Raw genomic sequence first — 19,147 nt, 5'->3', positions numbered from 1 at the left:
GCAAATACTGCTATACTATTACGAGAGCAGAGATGGGAGATGTTTAAATAAACTGTTGAAACTGTTGTTAGGTTTCGTATAAAGTTGAATGAAATGTGAGCTATCAGCGAATGTAGAGGGGGGGGGGGAAAGCCCTGTTTACCAACAATAATGCCTCTTTGTTTTCTTTTAGATGTTTTCACCTCCCGTGAGCAGTGGGAAAAATGGACCAACTTCTTTGGCAAGTGGACATTTTACTGGCTCAAGTATGTACAGCTTCTGTTTGGAATGCAGTTAAAGTGTCTCCTTTAGGTATCTTCCACCCCCCCACCCCCATCAGTGTGTGTTAGTGAAATAACTCTTATCTTGGTAGAAAGGACTTCCATTAAGAAACTGAAACATTTATTTCATACTGCTTCATGTTTAATATAGGACCTTTCTCAGAAATAATATTTGGAGTGTATAGTTATTTTATAGGATTTAGTTTTAAGCATAACCAAGTTGGGGGTATTTTTAAAAATCCAAAGTACTTTTATCCTTTTGTTGCGTGGGGAACGATAACCAACTCACTCAAGGTTTCTTATGCATTACAAGAAGAATAAGTCCTCTTTTAAGTTCTTTTCAGCAGTATACATCTTTTTAAAAAGAAAAAGTCCTAATTCTCTTCCGGAAATTAGCATTTGCTGATGGATTGTTTTGGGATACGCATCAAGATTACAGTCTTATGCATTATTCCTTGACACACACAAAAACTTTTTTAAAAATTATTTTACTAATGTGACTTTCTTAATGCATATTACACCTTTTGGATAAAGAGTCTGTTTGCGTTTTTGCAAATGTGTTCATCTATTGAACACAGGAATGTTTTGCTTTCAGCAAAAATACAACATTTATTTTTGACCAAAATAAAGAATCTGCTTATTGATGAAGTAAGCCACTGGATATAATAACTGAATGTTAAGCACAAAGGATGTTTATATATTGGAAATAATTCATTTTGTGTCAGGCTGGTGGGGGGGGGGCGATGCACATTTGAATACCTTCCACGCCCATAATTTAATTTCATAGTGTTCCCTACATTATTACACGTAGTTCCTTGGATGTTCCTTAGATATACCTACAATTAAACAGCTGCAGTGTTTTTGAAATTTTGGCAATTGTACATAACAGTACTCTGTAAAAAGCATATCTGAAACAGATGTTGAATTTTCGCAAGCCTTTACAAGCTCGCTACCTATGATTATGTAGGGGTGTTATCCCATATCTATCAAAGTTAATGGCAGAATTCCCAATAGTTTTAATGGAGTCAAAGTGTATGAGGAATAAGATAATGTCTGTAATTTTCATTTCCTATTTAACTGCTTAAAAGAGTATTCCTCCCCATACATTATATGGTTTTATATAGCTTTTTTAAGGATGACATACAGATAACTAAATTGAAGTTAGCTTGTGCTTTTGATAAGCTGTACCACTATTTTTCATAAGTTTGTATTTTTGATAAGTTCTATCATTAAACATACTTTGATTATATTCAGAATTTTAAAAATGAAGACACGTGCGATATGAAAGGTGATGATTCCAGTGTAGCGTTATTGCAGGTTTCATTGATGGGCCTCGGTACACCTTGATTTCTAAATGTATTGTCTTGTATCAAAGCCTCATCCATTTCTATGGAACTTTATACATACCAAGGCACACCTTGTAATAAATCATTTTGTAATATTTTGCTTATATTGGTGATTTTAAAGAAAGCAGAGTATTCTATTTTTTTTCATTGCAGAAGCAGTGCAAAGTATTTGTGTTAGATAAATCGATTTGCCAGTTACATTCAATCAATGCTGCAGCTAACTATTGTTCTAGCAAATATTAGCTGTATGCTACTTTTAAGGGATTTCCCACAGTTTAATAGTCTCTTGTAAGGCCAGTTGATCAACAGTTTTAAAAGGGTGAAGAAACAAGCTGAAAATATATTGGGGGGGGGGGACCAAAACATTTTTTCCTAGTACGCCCAGTGCAAACATCTTGTCATTGGTATGTAAGCCTGACATGCAAATAATTTAAAAAGAAACATACACACAAAACCCTGAGGCAAGACAGTAAAATTAAGCTGTAGATATCTTAAAACAATGCTTCTTTTTAGAAACCATCCTAAGGCCATCATCCTAAGCACACCTTCTTGCAAGTAAGTTCACTGCTTTTTTAGTGAATGCCGCATATGAATGGAAGGTCACTTTCACCACCCATGTGTAAGAATAAGATAGGAAGAAACCCTAGTGTTCTATCCTACTTAATTAAATAAAGTATGGTGGAGATAATTATGTGGTGAAGGTGCAGAAATTTGTATGGCTAAATAGCATACTCTTTGTTATATAGACTGCATCTTTTTTCTTAACTGGCAAATGGTTTTAAAACAGATCATTCAGTGGTTAGAGAAGATTGTAGAATCCAGTATCATATAAAACTGACCCTTATCCTAGGAAAACTGACCTCAAGGTGCACTTGCACGTACCTTGTTTCCTAGTGTGGATTCTGGCAAATAAGTTGTTTTAGAACTCTTGTACTTTATAGTTTCATTCTTAAGGTAAGTCTAAATTTGAGGATAGGTAATTGTATTATAAAACACTTTCAGACTGCATAAAAATATGTTTTAACAAACAGATTTGCAGTTTCAGAATATGTCTAGATTACTGTCTAGATTACTTTCCTGGCTTTGCCTCAAATTGATAGCTGTACTTTTAGTGAAATAATTACGTCCATTAAGTTGAGTCTCGGATGCGGTTTCCTGTCTTTACTGGTGTATATACTCTATAAATGTTTGACTAGAGAACTTACCTGCTTTAAAATTGATGTTCATTTAATGGAAACGTTATTAGTGACTTGTGTGTTGTTTTGGGATTTTCGTTGTAAAACAGCGGGTCCTGAATTTTTTCATATTTTTTTTTACTGTGTGTGAGAATGTGAATGTGTGTGTTTTAACCCGCTTGTTCAACACATGATGGTCTGGTGTGATTTGTAATGTGCGAATAAAAGGAAAGTGGGCCTGTATTTCCTTTAATCTTTAATTTTACAAATGTGGCCTCTTACTACCACAAGAAATTGTGAAGCTGCAAGGGAGAAAGGAATGTAACCTGAGCCATAGAACTGACATTCCCAGAGTGCGTTTTTCACATGAAAGGCTTTTTGTCAACGCTGTAAAGGACCAGCAGTTTTTGTTTGATGTTTGCAGGTGTTCAGCAGAGAGCACTAAAACAATCCAGCCATGATGGTTCAGAGGCCTTATGACCTCAACAGGGAGAACTGGAAAAGATGTGAATAATGTTTAAGGAAACTTCGCCAGGCTCAGCCTCAGTAATATGGAGCTTATGGGTTTGATTTGTCTTCACCAGTGACTTCAGGACAATTGGAGTCAGCTTCTACAACAGTTAGTTAAAGTCTGCCTGCATGAGGATGCTTAGTTTTCATTCCCATCAATTGTTGTTCCCAGTAATTTTGTGTGTATGTGTATAAAATAAATTATCATGGCCTAGCTACATATTCAGCATTTGAGATTTCCAACTGAGCAGTTTCTTCTTCTTCTTCTTCTTCTTCTTCTTCTTCTTCTTCTTCTTCTTCTTCCCCTTTTCACATTCTTTTCTAACCCTCCACAAGTAGTTGCTTTGACATAATGCTTTCAAGAATGTGTTAAAGTTGTCTCAGTTGATTATTGTGTAGATGAGTTGCATGAGGACAGTAATGAGACTGGCCATTCCCATAAAGCCAAGGTTTTCAAAGTGTGCTAGGTGTTATAATAATAATAAAAATAATTTATTATTTATACCCCACCCATCTGGCTGAGTTTCCTCAGCCACTCTGGGCGGCTCCCAATCGAGTTAAAAACAATACAGCATTAAATATTAAAAACTACCCTAAACAGGGCTGCCTTCAGATGTCTTTTAAAAATAGAATAGTTGCTTATTTCCTTGACATCTGATGGGAGGGTGTTTCTCAGGGCGGGTGCCACTACCGAAAAGGCCCTCTGCCTGGTTCCCTGTAACCTCACTTCTCGCAATGAGGGAACCGCCAGAAGGCCCTCGGCGTTGGATCTCAGTGTCCGGGCTGAACGATGGGGGTGGAGGCCTCGGGAGTTGCCAGGAAAGGGGTGAGCTCTTCTGCCACTCTTTCCTTAATGTCAAGCTACTTCCTGACATCCAACTACTCCTGTCAGAATAGCGCAGGTGGTGGCATATCCCACTTGTATTCTTAGTGATGATCACTGTGTGCCCCACTTAACTATTAGCTCAACATCAAGCTGCTCTTTATCCTTTGTAGTGTTTTCCCCAAGATATACAGTAGAAATGGGCTTCGCCTGCAGAAACTTCTGGTTTTATCTTGCTTCAGATATACATGGGGGCCTTGAATCTGAGATCTTCTGCTTTAAAGTGAAAAATCTTGGGTCAAGTTCTCAGAAACAGCAGGGGTGTTAATCCTGTGTGTGGATTGTACCACTGCAGACTGAAGTGATAGTCTCACATGTTACAAAACCGAGGAATATATATATATATATATATACACACACACACACACACACACACACACACACACACACCCTGTACATGAGATTTCTAGGCTAGATATCTTCCTCAGATACCACTTTTTATATGCAGGGATCTATTGTGGTTGTTGCTGTTGTTACTACTAAGGACCATTTAGTCCAGTTAGGACTTGATGGATTTAACATATCACAGAGTGGATATAATTTACTTTTAAACCCTTTCAGTTCAAAGCATTTGAAGTGTTGTTTTCAGACTGCCTCGGTTTGGATGGCTAGATCTATGTGCAATGAGATAAATTAATTTCTTTTATATTTCTCTGAAAAAGCACATTACATTGGTGGTGTGGCCTTCTCAAATAAAATACTGTTATTTTGGAATTATGACAGCAGGAGTTCTTAAATGAAATTGAATATTTGCCTTTAGATTGACTGGCTGTAATACTTATTTTATTTATTTTGATTTTTATGCCACTCAGTCTTGGATGCTCTGAGCAGGTTGCTATTAATGTAATAAAGTTAGACAGAAGTTTAAAATTCCTCACCTTTCCCCCACCTTTTCTTGTCTACCCTTTTTCTTGCTTCTAACCTTTAGAGAGACTAGGGACTCTCCCTAGTCCCAATATAAATACAATATATGCATATGTTTCTCATTAACTTTAGATGGAGTATTATTATTATTAATAATAATAAAAAAATGTGTTATCTACACTTCAACATCAGGTCCTATGATGGGTCACAACAATTCAAAATTAAATGGTTAAATTAAGAACAGTTAAAATTTGTTACATTCACATGAATAAAGAAGGTCCTGGAAAACTCACATTTCAGGTGTCAAAGGTCGGGGCAAGGAGGTGTATCTTCGGCATTTGCTCGTAGACTGTGGGGTGAACCTCTGTGGGGAGAGAATTCCACTGCTTTTTAATGGTAACATTAGACCTAAATCTTTGGCTTTTCAGTTGGTCCATTTGAAGACAATAGAAACAAGCAAAATGACAGTTTTAGAATGAACAATAGAAGAATACAGGGATCAAAAAAGTTTACTGCCCAACAAACTGAAAGTTGCAATTTGATGTAGAGATGCATGTGATAGCCTTAAGGGCATCCTGACAAGAACAGGAAAGTGACTAATAGTTAAATGCTATACATGTATACTCAGAAGTAAGCCCCATTGAGTTCCGTGGGGCTTACTCCCAGGTAACTGTATACAACTGCAACCTTAAAAACTGAATGGCTTCAGTTGCATGGAAGACACAGTTCAGCAAAGGAAGCTTAGAGCACATGGCAGAACATAGAGATGATCTTCATTTGCATGTTTGACTATGTTTGTTATCTTGCCACATGATGTTCCACCATTTCAGCGTAGCATTGTTGCACCAAAAATGCACTTAGTACCCACATAAATTGAAGTGTCATGAATCATTTAAGATGCCACTCTTCGATGGCAGATGGCACTTATATTTTCGAATAGTTTCCCCTTTGTTTTGTCTTTTGCAAATCATTAGGGATTTAGCCATGCAAATGCACAAGAGGATCTACCACTATGTTTGTCATTGCTTACATTGTAGTTATGATTAAAAAGAGAAGGAATACTCGTCTCCCATCCTCAAGTCCTTTCAGCTATGTTTCCTTATCTCACAAGGTTAGTCATGCTCCCAATTCAACCAGTTATTAGCTATTGTGTGAGAAGGCCCCAAGGGGTGGTACTTGGGTGAGATATTGTACTACATGCTAACATTCTTCAAGGCTACAAAATGTTTCAGTGAGCAGTCATAGGCACAAAACTAGAAAATAGTATTTTCCTGTTGCATTAGCCTTTCCAAAAAATACCCAGTTGAAATATTTTCGATCTGCTAAAAATCAAACTTGGTTAAAACAACCCTTGAAGATTCTGTGAGAGGCAATACAAATCCTTCTCATTTTCTTATGACAGAAAACATAGCTGAGTTTTTGGTTTCCGATAGCAGGGGTCACTGATAAGACCTGTTTTATGAGATGATTTAATTGGTAATGAGTTACAAAATGTTTAATGGAATACGGTATTGGTTGTACCATGAATGATAAAATCAAGGAGTATAGTGCTGTTTACTTTGGTACATTTATTGCATTTAATACAATAATTAATAGTAATGCTTAGCTTTTTTGTAGCACTTTAGAGTATTCAGTGTGCTTCACACACATCCTAGTTCTGCAATGCAAAATTGCTGTTTAGCATTGACCAACTCAGGGGTCAGCAACCTAAGGCCCATGGGCCACAAGCGGCCCATGGGGGTCGTTTAACCGGCCCACGAGCCACCCCCATACCGAGCCGCCTGCTCAGCGAGTCCCCGTCTGCTGCGCTAAACCAGCACGGCGCGGGGACTTTCTTCCGCGGTGCCGGAAATTGCATCTGCACAGATGCAGGTGCCGGAAATTGCCTCTGCGCAGATGCAGAAGCTGGAAATCACAGGCGCGAGCGCTCTCTCTCTCACACACACGATCCAGCCCATGGAGGGATCTCCGTTGGAGTGAACTGGCCCAGGCGAGGTAAACCTTGCTGACCCCTGGACAGACTCTTATTTTGAAATAGTCATGTTGACTACAGTGGGACCTGCTCTGGGGTGAATTATTTGAAGATTGCAGTTCTAATGTGAAAGCATGGTCTTAAACTTAGCCTTTTCATTTTTCTTTAAGTGTTCTGGGCAAAGATGCAACTAAGTTGAAGGCAATAAGGCAGTAGGAGCAAAATTGGTGGCATAAAATATTCCCTGTAAGCTGGGTATGAAACGAGCAAAAGTGGCCAGCCTTTTCATTGAGTGAGAATGCAAAGCTGGAGTGATTTGTATGCTTTGGACCTCTACATATGTTATGTTTTTATCCTTTGGTTGCTGAATTTATGGCCAAATAGCTGTAGTCCTGCCTTTTAAGCAGTGGGCTCACAGTATGAATAGGAAATACAGGCTACCTTCAGCATGACGGAGACAACTATCGGTTATGAAAATCAATTTGCCATGGGGTAAATGCACATAAGTAAAATGTAGTATTTCTTCAGGTACCACTTTATAATGACTCATGGGAAAGTGTGGCATGCATCAGGCCCTTTTCGGAAAAAATAGATAAATTATGTATCTCTCACTGCAGTTGTTCTGAAACCAAATCTATGTTTATTTTTATTTTACTTTTATTTTAAAAAGTGAGAAAGGGTTTGTGGCACTGACATGCTAAAGGTGCTCAATTTTGGCACAAGCTCTTGTGGCGATCTCTACCAGATGCACAAAGGGGAAAGGGAAGGTGATGGATTAGAGTGCTTGTTCAAGTCCTAAGTGTGCAGAGTTACCATTTAGACGTAATGCATACGAAGAAGCTCATGGGCAATGCAGTTCATTCTTACCATTCAGTTGAAATAAATTGCTTACATTTAGTTCTGTTTAGTCCCATTCTGCTGAATGGGGCTGAATTTCCCCATATCTCACCGCTTGGTCTTCCCTAGCTTGTGAATCGGTCTGGTATAAAACAAACATTCTGTGCCTTCAGGGAGGTCCAGACTGAAGCACTTACACCTCTGCATCGTTGACTTGTTTCTTTTCGAAATCCTAATTCACAGCACTGGTCTCACTGAGGGTGATCTTTCTTTTACATGTGGTATGGCAGCGAAAGCACACTTTCCCCCCCTGTCCACTGGTGCACCTGCCTGCATCTGATGTGAGCGGCAGATAGCCATGCCTAGCTAACTTTTGAATAGGATGCACACATGGGAATTGGTTGATCCTGTGGTTGATTTCTGGGTTTTGTCTAGGGTATTCATTGTGCTACTCAGGCTTAAATGTGTTCGATTTTACGTATGTGCACCCTCCAAACATGGAGCCTTTCTACCCACCATGTATTATCTGATTCACTGAAAGTTCATGCATGAGCATAATCTTGCTCCCACCACTCACAGGAGAGCTTGGAGGACAGTATTCTGTGAACTGGTCTAATATTGTTTATTTCAAAATATATATTTACGCACGTGCACAGATTCATTTCTTGTGATCTGAGGGCTGCCAGGAATGAAGCTCCTTGAACATTTGACAAAATCAGCAAATTGTCTTTTACCCTTGTAATGAGATAATCAATTAAATAACAGATGAACTACTGTATATAATAGAGTGAAGTAATGAAAGTTTATGCTCTTAATTACTTGATTCTCTTTTAAATGCACAGAATTGCAGAGAAGTAAAGTCTTCCATAAACAGTTTTGTTTTAAGCTTAATCTTTAATCTGTTATTATAAACGTAGCCGTTTTGTAAGCATTTCAGATCAAACATTTACTCCTAATGGTAAGCTACATTTTATATCAGGAAGTTTGTGACTTAACAGAGCCTACAAAGAAGCGCAGTCCTGGTGGCCCCAGGCCTGTGGTTTTCAGCGTTTGATATTATGATGCTATTTAGATCCGTTCCCAGAAGGCAAGATAACAGATCTGCAATTGCTTAATCAGGAACAGTGTGTATGTTTGCAATGGTCTGCATTTTAAAGATCATTTATCAAACTGCTCTTGAGTAAATGTTTGTCAGTGTGGTGGACATAACAAGAGGTGTATCAGATAAAGGGGAGGCATTAAAGTTACGAAGACATGCAAGCTCTGATTTAATAGAATATCTGTTTGTTTAGATACTTTGAAAGTGAATGGTCCTTTGAGGGATTCATTGAAGGTGGCTTATAAAAAACCACATGCATTTCAGGGCTCCTAGGACCCTTTGCCCGTGTTGAAGTTATCATTTCCATATGCTGCAAAATAGGTACATATATGCTTATCACATTTGATGGCAAACATAAAGGGTACATGCAATTTTCTACATAGCAATGATATTCCGTGTAGGGAATTCATCATGCATGAAGCGGTCCTTAGAGGGAACAATTAGATTAATTTGCAAACACTTTGCATATTTATTCAAAGAGTATAAATATGTTGAGAATTGCTTAATATAGATGTTCATTGTCTTCCTTTCTGTTGCTCAGCTTTTATGCTATATAGTATGAAATATATCAATACTAAGTCCTAACTGCAGGCTTGTGTATGAAATAATAATCAATCAGGTGAATTTACCTTGAGCAATCAGGTTGTTGTACTAAGGAGTACATATTTCTCTTTTTCTTTTTTTTTAAAAAAATATTTTGGCTTTTAAAGACCAGTATAATTTTTTTCCATGAAATAAGTAAACAATTGACTCCCTCATCCTAGCTGGCTGCACAACCTCTTGCTTGGTTCTCAGGAAAATAAACACCAGAGGTTCTTAAAATTGACATATCTCTGGAAAATGAAGAAATGGTTTTCATCCTTGCATGTGTCACTAATCCTGTGGTTACTAAAGGTCAGGGCTTGGTCAGCATTGCTGTCTACAGGGATTAGGTACAAAAAAGACTAGAGACCACACTTCCTGTTTGAAAGCTGGCATCTGGGTGTGTCACAGATATGTTGCAGTTAGGGGTAGATGCTGTATTCCTGCATTGCTATTTGCCTGGCTTTTGAAGCCACCCAAGCAGCCATGCTCAGTTGGACACAGAAAGTGCCAATCAAGTCACTTGGCAAGTGGGACCTGTTGGTGCTATCAAAGCCTTTTGCAGAAACTATTGTCAGTAAGTACCATTCCTTGGAATCCAATGGGTCATATATGGCTTAAGGTTCCAGATTCATGAAATTTTTTTTAGACAATCTGGAACGTTACCCATTTATGGCTCATTGGATAGGTAGATTTTTATTTGATAGCCAGCACAAAACTTAGGATGATTAATTTTCATAATTATTATTTACAGTTTCTGAGGCTTTAGAAGAGAGCCTTAAAATTCTATTGTCTTCATCCTTACAACGACCCTGTGACAGTATGCCATTATTTTTATTTCATAACCAGCTTCTCTGCATATTAGGAAGCCTGCTGATAAAATTATTTCCCTGGTGCCACCTAGATAGGACATGGTTCTATAAGGCAGCCTAAGAATTCTTTGGCTAAATAAATGGGGACAGAAGTCCTGCTACTCAAACAGTATTCCTGTACTCCCCTCCTTTCCTTTTTAATTAAAAAAACCAACAACCCTCCCCACTTGTCTTCCTACCTCCAACTATTCTTCGCACTGCAAGAAAGCCTTTCCTTTTATTTGGGTAGTATTGTCTCTACAATAATATGCAGAGGAAGGGGGGATTAGGATAGGGCAGAAAATAAACAAACTATATTTAAGGGTCTGTTTCTATAAGCACCTTAAAGAAATAACAACAACAACAATTTATTAATCTCCACACTTCCATTTCTTTTAAAGCTGAATGGCCAGGTACACACATTTGTAAAATGTATCAATTCATTTTGAAGTTAGGAGTTTTGTGCTATGTTGCTAAGGTAAAGAATACTCCCTTTAGGATCTGTAGAGTTTTCCCTGCTGTCTCTGAAGCCTGCAAGGTTTACATTTGTGCTAGTTTACATGGTTTGCATAGGAGCATTTGCTTTTAAAGCTGCTTGAGAATTATAAGCAAACTTGCTTATAATTTCCCATCCTGTTCATTCCTTTGTATGAGAGGCCTTGTTGCACAGTTTTAATTGCCTGATATCACTATAGAACACCTCTGTTTTCCTTTACGTTGCTTCTTAAAAAAACAAAATCTTGCCGAGAATTGTGCTGCTTTGCAAAGCAACCTAAATAAAATAAACAGAACTCTTTCCACTTCTACCCTCAGTGACTCAGGTAGAAAATTTACCTGTCAACTTTTTCAAAGTGACTTTCATATTTGAAAGATACCTGTTTGAGAATGATGAATGCTGCAGAATTAGTGCAGCATATCTAGTCGCTGAAGGCATCTTCTAGGTTAATGAAAATGATAATTCATGCAGGTAAAATATGCAGATCAGCTGTGGCCCTCTGACTCATTATGTAATTCCAGTATAACATTTATTTATAATAATGTTTAGTGCTTTTTCTGCAAGGAGCTGAAAGTGATGCACATGGTTCTTTCCCCTCCCCATTTTTCTTTTATAATAACCCTGTGAGGAAGGTTAGTCTGAGAGGCAGTGACTGGCCCAAGATCATCTGCTGAGCTTCATGGCCAAGTGGGGATTCGAATCTGGGTCTCTCCAGTCCTAGTCTAACACTCTAACCACTACACCGCACTTCTGTATTTTGAATAATTTGGCTGGTCTTGACTTAAGCTGCGGAATCCCAATTTGTGCAGCTACAACGTCCTAATCTTCTATAATATTGGATTAATCCACACCCTCTTTCTGGGTAGCTCTATCAAATGCAGGAACTGTGTCCTCTCTGCCTTCCCCCAAGTGGTGTTGCTTCTGTGCACCTGGATGTCACAGGGATGAGGCACAGTGCCAGCGAGGTTGGAGCTGCGTGGGTGCACCCATGGATTGGCTTTGTTGATGCCAGTCTTGCAGTTGCCCTGCCCCATCCCCACACCATAAATGGCAGTGACACCGCAGCTTGGAGGGTGGTGGTAAGGCATCACACCCCACCATGCTGACAACTCCATGAAGGTATAGCCAAGGTATGTTCTATTTAGCTTGGTCATAGCGATGCCCATTGTCACACCAATGGTACAGATGTAAGCAAGTCTTCTGTAAGACTAGAATTGAGGAAATTGAGTGGCAGTACTGGGAGACTTCAGCATCTATACTTTTTGTAATAAATAAAAACAAAAAAAAACTTTAAAAACTCGTGTGTGTGTGTGTGTGTGTGTGTGTGATGTATATCAATTGATTGACCTATCAGACAGCCTGTACTGTGATCCAGCTAGAAACTGCTTTTTTATTATTATTTTTTAAATTTCACTTTAGCACCTTCACTCTTCTCCCAAAATGACAAGAGTGTGGGTGTGAGTTGTACAAAACGTATGTTTCCGTTTCATGGAAAGGCAGGAGCACAAATGGAGCCCAAACAAAAATATGTGCAGTCACAACTTGCAATTGTTTATGTTGGGTGTTCACTGGCTTGCAGCCCTTGAAACTGTGTGCACTTCAGTTTTTATAACATCTGGGGAAGGCATTGTTTGGGATAATGGCTTCCTTCCTATAGTTCCCACCATGCCATTGGCTTTTTCAGTGGATGGTTCTCACTAAATTGGTGCTGGGGACAGTGTGTTGTGAAAATATGGTAGAACAGACCTGCAAATAAGTCTGTGATGGATATAGCCTATCTTCACTGCTGCCTCTGAATAGTATTTCCTGGGAATTGTAGGTCGGAAGAACAGTGTTGTGCTCCGGTTTTGTTTGCTGGTTTACCATGAACATCTGTTTGGTCTCCGTGCAAACACAGTGTTGGAGCAGATGAGCCTTTGGCCTGATCCAGCAGGCTCACATGTACTAATGCCAGCTTTATGCTTATTCATTTTTATTTTAAGCTCAGAGGTAGCTCTTAAGATATAGTATAATAGAGTGCTTGGGCCAAGCCTATGTTCAAATCCTGAACAGCAATGTTGGGTGGTCTTGAGTAAGACACAAGATAATGTTCACATTCAGTAGTCAGTCAAAAAGTCTGGCTTAATAAGACAGGATATGCAGAAGCTGCGTGCAAAGGACTTCCATGCACCCACTTCCTCATGAGAGTACACGAACAAGCCAGGATTAAACATTTTACCACATCTTCATGTTATATGTGAAACAAGAAGAAGCCATGGTTAATGTCTTCAAAACAAGCTGGGATATTAAGCTTCATATCCTGGCTTGCTTTGAAGGTATTAACCATCGTTTCCCAGTATTCACATAACAGGAAATGGTGGCTTTTTGATTTATTCAGCTGTGTGAAAGGAGGATTGAAGAGGCACTGAAAAAAGCAACTTTAGAGCTGTCTGGACAAATGGCAACTAGGCATTATGTTTTGGCGACCGTAACCCTGGTTTAAGGAGCCATTTGGCGCCTAGCTTATATATCTTGAGTTTCTAACCCTGCTTAAGATCAACATATAGTGGCCACATATTCCCACCATCTGCATGTTTGCCACTCTGAATTAAGGGAGACAAATTCTAGTTTGTACTTTACCCATTTGTATGCATTTTGCATGGACTGCTTATATAATAAACCATACCCTTTAAACTTAAAATACAAAAGTTTCAATGCATTAATCTGAACAATGTGCATTGAGTATCCATCTTTGATGTATTATATCTTGTTCCTGTGGACACTGTCTGCACACGGAAACTGCATGGCGAAAGGCAGAGAGCTGCATGCCAGTCCACAAGTGAAATTTGAGAGTGCCGGGTCAGTCTGCTGCAAAAAGCAAACTGAACAAATTCCTCCTTCATCCCTTGTGTGACCAATGTGTCTCTAAACTATATATATGTAAAATTGGAAGCTGCTGTCTTAGCAGAGCATGTAGCCCAGATACTTTTTCTCACAACACCTTTTAAATTCAGTTGACCTAAAACGTAAATAACTTAAAAAATTGTTTTATTAAAAAAAAAACCCCAGTGCATGACTCCTGATCAAATATCAAGGCTGTAATTTAATCTTAGGGGTTCTGGTGCTGTTCGTAAACAATTTGAGTCATTTTGCACTTTACAACATCAGCCAAAAGCCTGATTGAATTATATCCTTGTATTGTTGGAACACCTGCTGTTGCTTCTAGACTTCAGAATCTGTCACCAACTCCATTGCTAGTCTTTATTTTGAGAAGTTTGTAATTTAGCTCAGAGTTTTTGAATGAGGCGAAGCATTTGCTTTCATCCTGGTAGAATTCCCCCCCCCTCCCAGCATTAAACTGCATCTGCAATATCCCCAGTTGTGTTTTTGTGTGGGGTTAGCAACCCTTTCTTGCCCAATACAGTCAATTCGTCCTTTCCTTCCTGCTTTCCTATACTGTATAAAAGGAAAGTAAATTAAACCCATCACCTAATCTTCATGCTGTCCTGGCTTCTGTATCCCTATGTCAAGATTTCAACCTATGGCAAAGTAATTTATTGGATTCCCCATATACTTAAGTAGCAAAACTAGTTGTTGTTGTTCCTGCTGCTTTGACACACAGGGTAGATCCACTTCTTGGCCTGGGGTAAAAATTGGGACCTCTGAACCTGGGCTTATATTTGAATTCACAGACTAGAAATAAATCTCTTGAGTCAGTGACATCTTTTTATGAAAAAACTCCCAAATCACTTTAAAATATTGGCTCGTTAATTTCTTATGTTGGCAAAGTGTTAGTGAAGTCTGAGTGAATGAGAATGGCAGGTGGGGAATCAGATTGATGATACATCTATGCAGAGTGGAATGAATATAAAAACTGGTTTCTTTCTTGCCTGTTCAAACTTACGTGATCTCTTTCAGTTGTCATGACTTTTCTTTCTAATGTTTAAATTAGATCTACATCTATCTATCTATCTATCTATCTATCATCTATCATCTATCTATCATCTATCTATCTATCTCTGTGCATCTGTATATTTGTCTGTCTTTTAATCATCTATGGCTTAAATGCTGGCTGCAGCTTTTGACGAAAATGGTTGTTCTTTTCTGCATTAAAAAGAAACAAGCTTTAATGGTGCATTGCCAAGAAAATTTGGAAGCATGTTGCACAAATGACATTACTCAGAAATCAGTGTATCAGTTGATGTATTTGATTTAAATGTGTTGAATTAAGAGTGGTCCATGACTAGCAGTAAAATTCATGTGGTAAATGAGGCATCTTTGGCTTTGGATTTTTACCAACTTTTATTTTTCATATTAAGTAATTTTATTTTGAGCTTTGATTTTTGAAGATTTTTACAAAGAAGTATTCCCCCCCTTCAAGGTTTGAGTGACTGTTTTTTCATGCAAATTGGTTTTCTCACTTGCCCTCAGTAACCACTTACTGAAATCAACAGTGAGCAACAAGAGACACTTTCAAGGTATGGGTTAGATCTCTTCTAGAAAATGGTTGGCTGAGAAGCCTCTGCTTCCTGTCCAATGGAGAGGAAGTGGAAGTGAGGCCAAATTCCAATAGCTCAATGGTAGATGTAGGTGGGTGGCACATAAACCAGTCTGAGAGCATTGCCGAAGAGCAGCCTATAACTATTCTGAATCAATCAATCAATCAATCAATCAATCAATCAATACTAGGTGCGTTAGGAGCTGAATCTTTGCCATCACAGATCACTTAAGGAAATTTAACACCATTGAGGAAGAATCTGAGGAAAGCAGCAGTGCAAGATTTTCTTCAATGGATTTTCATTTATTTCCTATCTCTTTTTTCATAAATTCACATTATAAGACCCCAAGCTCCATTGTGATTGAAGCTGAGTTAGGCTACTGGTCATTTAGCCCTGCATTTTCTACTCCATCCTTCTCTAACCTGATGCGGTCCAGATATTTTGGACTACAACTCCCATCATCCCTGCAAGTTGATGATGGGACCCGAAGTCTGAAACATCTGGAGGGTACCAGATTGGTGAAGGTTGGTCTACTTCTGACTGCTGGGGACTGCTTTTCAGGGTTCCCATCAGAAGGATTTCACGTTCTTACTTTTAAGTGGAGATGCCAGGGAATGAGCCTTGGACCTCCTGAATGCAAAGTATATGCTTTGATTCTGACCTATGCCACCTTTCTCTTCCTACCTCACCTCCCAGCAGAAGTCAGTGCACCATATATAGATCCCATCTATATATAGATATATCCCACACTTCTTAATTAAAAGAATAGCAACTGATTTTTTTTAAATTAAAAATGAGTAAGTTTTCAAGGGAGGCTATGGATTCACCTTGGATATTTTCAATGAAAGGTTAGACATCTGTCAATGATGCCTTAAGGTAGCAGTCACAGGAGAGTAAACCCCACTGAATTCAGTGTGACTTACTTCTGAGTATACCTGCAGAGGATTATAAGTATAATGTTTATGCAGTTTTAGGGCAACTGGAATATTGTGTTACCTCTAAGTATTGTAGCTTTATCATTTTTCCTGCTTTAAAAACCCCAGTTTTGTATCATATGCAAATATAATACAGAATAAGCTCACAGACTTGAAAAACCAACCTGCTGAAGTTTTCCAATTACTGAATGTATTTTAGCTATCCCATTCATTAACTGCAACCTTTGCCAACCTATGCTGGCTGGAGCTGATGGGAGTGGTTGACAAACATTTGGAGAGCATGGAGAAGTCTGAGATACTGTGTGTGTTGTGTTTCTTCTGCAGTCTCTGCTTTCCTCTGTAAAATTCTTGGGGCATGGTGTGAGAAGGCTGTTTCACTGGGGGCCCACAGATTGTAGAATGTCTTTCTTTCTGAGGAGCACTTGCCCACATAACTGAACCTATTTCACCATCTGACCAAGATGCACCTTTTTGCCACAGGACTTTGGAGGCAGAAGGTGTTACACAGTGTAATCGTGTTAAGCTGTACGCCTCCTTCCCTGGGACTGCATGGTGATGGGTGGGCTATAAATGCCTGTAAACAAACAATGGAGTTGGTGTTGCAAATGTAGAGGAATGCACCTTGCTTGCAGCAGCTACAGAGAAATAGCGAATCAGGAAAAGAAAGTAGAGATTAAGCTTGCTGAATACACAGCTAACAGGAGATACTTGCCCTTAAGAGGAATCTTTAAAAGAAATCTTTGGGCAAGTTCTGCTTGGTATGTTGCATGTGTACACCTTCTGTGCAACTGGTAAACAAGTGTCTTAATCAGCAAGAGACCCTATCAAGTTCGTTGCAATAAATGTTTTGTACTTCACCTTGCAGAGATCAAATCTACCTTGCTGCTCTAAACATAGTTGATGCCTCATCCTATTTCCCTTTGCCACAGTACAGATTAACACAGAGATAAAACAGCTGACCTCAATCTCCATTGCTTAATTTTACTGACGTTTCAGTGAATGTTATATTCAAAATTCTTTCCCAGCCGCAAGTAATATTTGCGATCAAGATTTGCCCTTTTGCTCTCTGTAGCTGAAACAGATGACCTTTTCTTCTTTGATAGGTCTATTCAGTGGACTGATTGGTTTTTTAAAACTTTTTTTTTTACATGTCACACATGGGATTGATGAAATCATGCACCTATTTCAGTAGTGTATACATTTTATTGAAACCACACTACAAATATCTGCATAGTGGGTAATGTGTGATGGAGGCCCTAAGCATGCAATTACTTGAGTGTAAGTTCCATCAAAATATATGATGGTCACTTTCAACAAAATATATGATGGTCACTTTCAAGTAAACATATTTAGGATTGAGATATGTGGGTAGAGTTCATTACATTTTGAAACCAGTAATAATAATAAAAAGCTTCTATTTTTAATAGAATCAGTATTTTATCTCATATTGGCCTCATTAAATATTGTGCATTGTACTCTGGCTATGGTTATCAGTTATTTGATGTCAGTATTGATGCTTATATATATCTGTGTGTGTGTGTGTGTGTGTGTGTGTTTTAAAGGAGCATTGCAGGACTTTGGTATATGATTAATAGATTTTAACTGAGCTGAAAGGAAGACACAACTCATTTTTTTGAGAGTCGCAATGAATTGGAATAAGCAAAAATAAAATAAAATAAAATAAAATAAAATAGGCTGACATTAAGAATTCCAAACTTAGTAGCCACTCTGTTGTCCCTGTTGATTAGTTTTAATTATGCACGTCTATGCATTTCCATTCTTTAAGCTGACGTTGTTTTTATTTGGCTGCATTTTGTCCCTGAAAGTTTTGAGTAGGGGAAATATTGTAACTTCTGCATACACAAATTTATTAGTAAATGCTTTTCTTTGCTTAGTTCTCCCTGCTCTATTCCTTTGAGCAGACCTACTTACTTCGGAAATTTGCCTCTTAATACTAACAGAAGAAGATTTATGTTTCCAAAATGAAATATTTTGTAAACACCATCGTATCAAGGAATTAAATTTACAATCCAGCTCATTAACTAATAGGCATTGTCTATTTTCTTTCCTAATGTCCTCATTTATATTCCAGTTTATTTCTTTTATCTCTGTCCTTAAAACTGGATCAGCTAATTGGCGCTAGTGGCAGCTTAGTGGTGACAGTGCTTCAGGTTCATGCTCGTGTCAAGATTTGATTAAGCAGTTTGGTCAATGTGAGATAGTGATGCTGTCCTTTGTATCCCCATCTATGATTGAAATGTACAAGATCTTGAAAATGCGCCTGACATCTAATTAGGAAGTTAGCTTAGCGGAATTACCAATTACCATTAAGTAAACACTCAGTTCAGAACAAATTTGGCTGTGCTGTAGCTTTTAGTACCTTCGCTACCGTAGATACTCCTTGGAACGCCGTATAAATCCTTGCAATTTCATGATTATCAAAATACGTTTGCACAAGAACGTCAAAAGATTTTCTTTAAACATAAAGAAAATAATAAATCCATGTTTTATTTAGGAAATAGGCATCCTTTGCAAGAAGTTAAGGACAGGTGAGATGGGCATCTGGAGGATGGGGTTTTTTTGGGCGTGGGCAGGTAAAGTAAAGTTTAAAAGTAATTGAATATATATATATATAAATAGAAAGAGAGAGAGAGATTCCTGTGTAACTACTGTCAGAGAACAGAAGCATTTCAGATATTACTACTACTACTAATAATAATACTACAGTGGTACCTCGGGTTATAGACGCTTCAGGTTACAGACTCTGCTAACCCAGAAATAGTACCTCAGGTTAAGAACTTTTCTTCACGATGAGAACAGAAATTGTGCGGCAGCGGCAGCAGGAGGCCCCATTAGCTA

General features: G+C 38.4%; 1 protein-coding gene across 13 annotated transcripts in view; it reads left to right on the top strand.

Annotated features, from left to right (window-relative positions):
* TCF4 (transcription factor 4) overlaps positions 1-19,147 on the top strand; it is a 339,468-nt gene that overhangs the window by 14,221 nt on the left and 306,100 nt on the right. For all 13 annotated transcript variants that reach the window (XR_013977605.1, XM_080973481.1, XM_080973470.1 and 10 more), the window contains one exon: positions 173-245. Coding sequence is in view for 12 of the 13 variants with exons in the window: in XM_080973481.1 (XP_080829607.1) it covers positions 173-245 (73 nt within the window). In the remaining variant the exon portion in view is untranslated. The remainder of the gene's footprint in view (positions 1-172; positions 246-19,147) is intronic.

Source organism: Podarcis pityusensis, assembly GCF_964106645.2.
Source record: "Podarcis pityusensis genome assembly, chromosome: 11".
In the NCBI taxonomy this organism is placed as follows: domain Eukaryota; kingdom Metazoa; phylum Chordata; class Lepidosauria; order Squamata; family Lacertidae; genus Podarcis; species Podarcis pityusensis.
Note: the sequence above shows the minus strand (reverse complement) of the source record. Positions and strands in the feature narration are given on the sequence as shown.